Source organism: Plasmodium reichenowi, chromosome 2 (assembly GCF_001601855.1).
Source record: "Plasmodium reichenowi strain SY57 chromosome 2, whole genome shotgun sequence".
Taxonomy (NCBI): domain Eukaryota; phylum Apicomplexa; class Aconoidasida; order Haemosporida; family Plasmodiidae; genus Plasmodium; species Plasmodium reichenowi.
The window spans coordinates 285,355-290,354 of NC_033647.1; the positions used below are offsets into that span (position 1 = coordinate 285,355).

At 19.6% G+C, this 5,000-nt stretch overlaps 2 protein-coding genes across 2 annotated transcripts in view; both read right to left on the minus strand.

Moving 5' to 3' along the window:
• Positions 1-1,192: 1,192 nt before the first annotated feature.
• PRSY57_0208000 (phospholipase A2, putative) lies at positions 1,193-3,536 on the minus strand (the record flags this gene model as incomplete). Its single annotated transcript, XM_012905516.2, has 3 exons — positions 1,193-2,231; positions 2,327-2,949; positions 3,162-3,536. 3 exons carry the CDS (start codon positions 3,534-3,536, stop codon positions 1,193-1,195), a joined length of 2,037 nt encoding a protein of 678 aa, XP_012760970.2.
• Positions 3,537-4,901: 1,365 nt separating this feature from the next.
• The window catches only part of PRSY57_0208100 (3'exoribonuclease, putative), a gene marked incomplete at both ends in the record, with an annotated part of 1,547 nt that continues 1,448 nt past the window's right edge, over positions 4,902-5,000 (minus strand). The window contains one exon of the mRNA XM_020114404.1: positions 4,902-5,000. This exon is cut by the window's right edge and continues 21 nt beyond it. Within this exon, the coding sequence (XP_019970874.1) occupies positions 4,902-5,000 (99 nt within the window).

Consider the following 5,000-nt stretch of genomic DNA (forward strand, 5'->3'; position numbering starts at 1 on the left):
TTAATTAGCACACATATTTTACATTTTTATCATATATATTTATTTATTTGTTTTCTTATAATTTTTATTCATTTTTTTTTTTTTTTTTTTTAATGAAATATATGGGAAATATATTAATAATGTGTGTCTAATAAATAATATATATATATATATATATATATATATATATATATTGATTTATTTATTTATATATATATATTTTTTAATAAATAATATATATATATATATATATATATATATATATATATTTTGATTTATTTATTTATATATATATATTTTTTTTTTCTTGTGTTGAAAAAAAACATTTTACAATACAATTATATGCATTTACATATATATAATATAAATATATTTATATGTATATATATATATATATATATATATATATATATTTTTTTTTTTTTTTGGGGGGGATTAGCGAAAGAAATATCTTAGAGTCCTTCCACATCTTCGTGTGATGTTTGTTCATTTTTGCAACATTTTTATGATTATTCGAATGGTATAATTATGTGCAATCTGTATGACATTATATATCTATATATAAATACAGACACATGTGTATACATATATATATAAATATATTTATATATATATATATATATATATATATATATATATATATATTTTTTTTTTTTTTATATTTTTTCCCACATGAATCCTTAATATGAATACACAAATATATTACACATAAATGTGTTCTCCTATGAGTTCATAATTTCACAATGAGAATGAGAATGAGAATACGTAAGAGACAAAACACATAGACATAAATATACAATTATATATTTAATATGGAAATATAAAATAGAAAGGTATAAGTATTTACCTTAACCTTATTTTTTTATTTATTTTTTTTTGGGGATCATAAAAGAAATTTTATTTAAAAATAAAATGTTTTTATAAAAACAACTACACATTAAAAAAAAATATATATATATATATATATAAATTAAATTCAAAAGATATATTAATATTAATATTTATATTTACATTAATAATAAAAAAAGAAAAAAGAAACAGTGTTCTCTCTTTTTCTCTTTATAATGAATACATACATATATATATATATATATATATATATATATATATATTTTTATCTAAGTTAAAATTTGAATTAATAATCATCACATATTATATATTTTTTTAAATAATAAGCTTACAAATAATTATATATTTATATGCTACTTCTTTTTTATAGATATTTTGAACGTATGTAATTATTTGCTAACTTGTGAGCTAACCTTTTAATTTCATAAAACTTTTCATCAAATAAATAATCTTGAGTTGCCTTAGATATTAAATCAAAATCACGTACATCCTGACTATCTATTTCTATATCACCTATATGTGGAACATTAAATCTAAAATATGTATTTTCTCGGTCAGCTAAACGTTGTAATACTTCCCTATGAGTATCATTTGCTCTTGTTAATAAGTGAGTAGAATTAATTAATATTTCAAAGGTTGAAGCTGATTTACTACTTGTACCAGATTGTGTTAATTTAGTAGGCACCTGACCAGTCCCTATAGATACTAATGTATCTAAATCCTCTTTAATAAATGTAGATAAATTTTTATTATTTAATCTTGCACATTCTTCTAAAGCAATCAAAGCTGGATTACTTGCTTTTAAAGCACCATCTACTAAATGTATTTCTGGTTTTATATTAATTCCCAACTTTTTAATATCTTCTCCACTTGGTCCTTTTAAATATGTTGGTGCAGAAGCAGTTGCCCATGCAGCTAGCCATAAAGGAACTTTATTAATACCATCATATGATTCTGCATTAATTGAATTATATTTATGTATATAATTTCTAATTAAAAATAATTTATAGGGCTTATGTTTTACATCAGTTGCTGTTACAAAACAATAAAATTTTTTATATGAAGACATAAATTTATTTCCCATACGTTCCAAAAATACATCTTTCACATTATTTACATCATATCCTTCAAAAAATATACCACTTATTATATTTCGATTTCCTTCAAAAACCTTTTTTATAGTACTTGGCCACATATTACTAACATCCTGTAAATCGATCTCTCTTAATAAAGCTAGACTTATTAAACCACCGGCGCTTGTACCGCATACCATATCAAAACAATCTATTAATTTTATGTCGTCACTTCCTATTTCTTTTCGTAGCTCCGTTTCTAATCTGTTTAAAACAAGTAATGTTGATATGGTCAATATTCCCCCTCCGTCCAGCGACAAAATGGAAACTCTACAAAAGGAGAGAAATATATATATATATATATATATATATATATATATGTATATAGATGTGTATTTTTTTTTTTTTTTTTTTTTTTTGTTTACGGTTTTTTAAAGGGTGTGTAGGGGTCCCTGGGGATATGATTATACTTTCCACAATAAAGCAACGAATATTTACATAAGATACTCATGCCTAAAGACATATATGTATGCACATTTAAATCTAGTGTTGCATTATCATATTTATTATATAAATATATGTACTTTTTTTTTTGGGATGGGACTCTTATTTGATCTTCTGTTTTGAACGTACATGTATATGTTTCTGTATTATTTTTATCATCATCATCATATAATAAAGAATTCGTATATTTATTTTGCAACATTAAATTATCATAATAATTAGTATTTTTTATTTTAAATTTACTATTTCTTCTTCTCTCAGAATTACTATCATCTAGTAATATATCAGTTTGATCTAAATTATATTTACATATTTTATTTACTTCATTATTTAAATTCGAATTATAATTACTTGTTTCTTCATTCTTATTTTCAGTTCCTTCTTTTTCACTACCTACAGTGTTTTGTACACTTTCTGTATTATCATAACTTGAAGCGTTTCTCTTTTCATATTCGCCACCATCCTTATTCTTTTTTGTTATAAGCTTGTAATCTAACTCCACCTGCATTCTGGACAAGCCAAAGTAGATACCATCCCATTTACTCTACAAAAAAAAAAAAAAAAAAATCATAAACAGATAAATAAAAATAAAATACTAAATAAATAATGAACTGGTCAGGTAAAAAATAAAATAAAATAAAATACTAAATAAATAATGAACTGGTCAGGTAAAAAATAAAAAAAATAATAAATAATGAAGTGTTCAGGTACAATATATATATATATATATATATATATATATATATTAATTTTTACATTGTTATTATTTTCCACATAGATAGCATAAAATCCAGCTTTTCTTAGTTTTATGGAATGTATATTTTCAATTAATTGTCCATCAAATAAATTCATATAATAATTTTTATTTACAGGAAATAATATGAGATCAATTTGATCAGGATCATTAGATTTAAGATTTTCTACATTTTTTATATTATCATTATCAAAATAATTATTTAATATAGTAGAATTTTGCGCTCGTAGTTTAGAATATTCGTTTTCCGCGTTTTGTGTTTCACTACCACTATACACTTGTTTTTCTCTTTCATATGAATCATCTTTCTCATCATCACTAAAATTTTTTGAGAACAAATCAGAATATATATATATCTTATCATCGTCATCACTCATTGTTTTTTTTTTTAAGTAATGAAATGGTTTTCTTGTAGAATAATAAATATGAATATATATATATATATATATACTTTAACGGATTATTTCTCAATACAACATCATTTAAATAATTCCTTTTGTATAAAAGGAAAGGAAAAATTATTTAATATATATTTCCACAAATTAATTTATGTTACGTACATAAGTATTATATTTTTATATTTCCTCTATTTTACTAAAAAAAATAAAAATTATACAAAAAATATACAAATATAAAAACCTTCAAAGTCTTGTTTAATCCCTATCTTTAAGCATAAAAAAAAAAAAAAAAATACTCTAAAATAACACAAAAAAATTTAAGTCTGATATATAATTTACTTTAAAAATATTTTAATAATAAACCAAATCAAATACATATATTTTTTTTATAATTCTAAATGAAATATATAAATATTAAATATAAATATATATATATATATTTAAAATTATAATGTAAATCTATTGAATTACAAACAAAAAAAGAATAATATTTTTTTAAATATATACAATTTTATATAGTATTATATATTTCTTTTTCTTTTTTTCTTTTTTTATATTTATATATATTGCATATAATATATATAAATATATATAACAATGTTTGAAAACAGGTATTATAAAAAATACCATAATAATAAATATTTTTCTTTTTTTCTAATTTTTTTTTTATTTACATACCCAATAATTCATACGTTTTTTTTTAAGTATATCTGCTAAAAAAAAAAAAAAAAAAAAAAATTTATTATAAGCATAATAATGTCAAATTAAAAAAAGTCTATTCAATATATTTAAAAAAAAATAATAAATAAATAAATGAAATACTTTTTTAATATTGCAATAATTATTTTGTCGCTCTTGCATTATTTCATCCTACTATTACCTACATACTTTTTTTTCTTTTCTTTTCTTTTCCTTTTTTTTTTTTTTTTTTATATTTAATAAAAGAAATATTTTCCTTCCTTCATCTCTTTTTACATTTTTTGTTACAGATAAGGAAAAAAAAAAAGAAAAAAAAAATTTTTTATATTATATATATCAAATTTAACTTTAAAAATAATACGTAAATTATTGAAAATAAAAATTATGAGGTTTTTTGATAGGCAAAAAAATAAAAAGAAAACATTAAAAAATAAAATTTTATTAAATATACCAAACAAATAAACTTATATGTATAACAAATATGTTTCATTTTTTTTCTTAAAAACAATTTTTGTAATTGTTTCCATATTATATATATATATATATATATACATATATATATTATAAATCCATATATATTATTTAAGAAAATATAATAATAAAATTAATTATTTTGTGCTTGTATATTCACCACAATAATGCCATTTATTCTAATACATTAACTTTTTGATATATAGAATCTATTCTTTTCTTCGTATATTGTTTCAGAACTTTTTTTATTTCACTACCTAGTGATTTGCATGC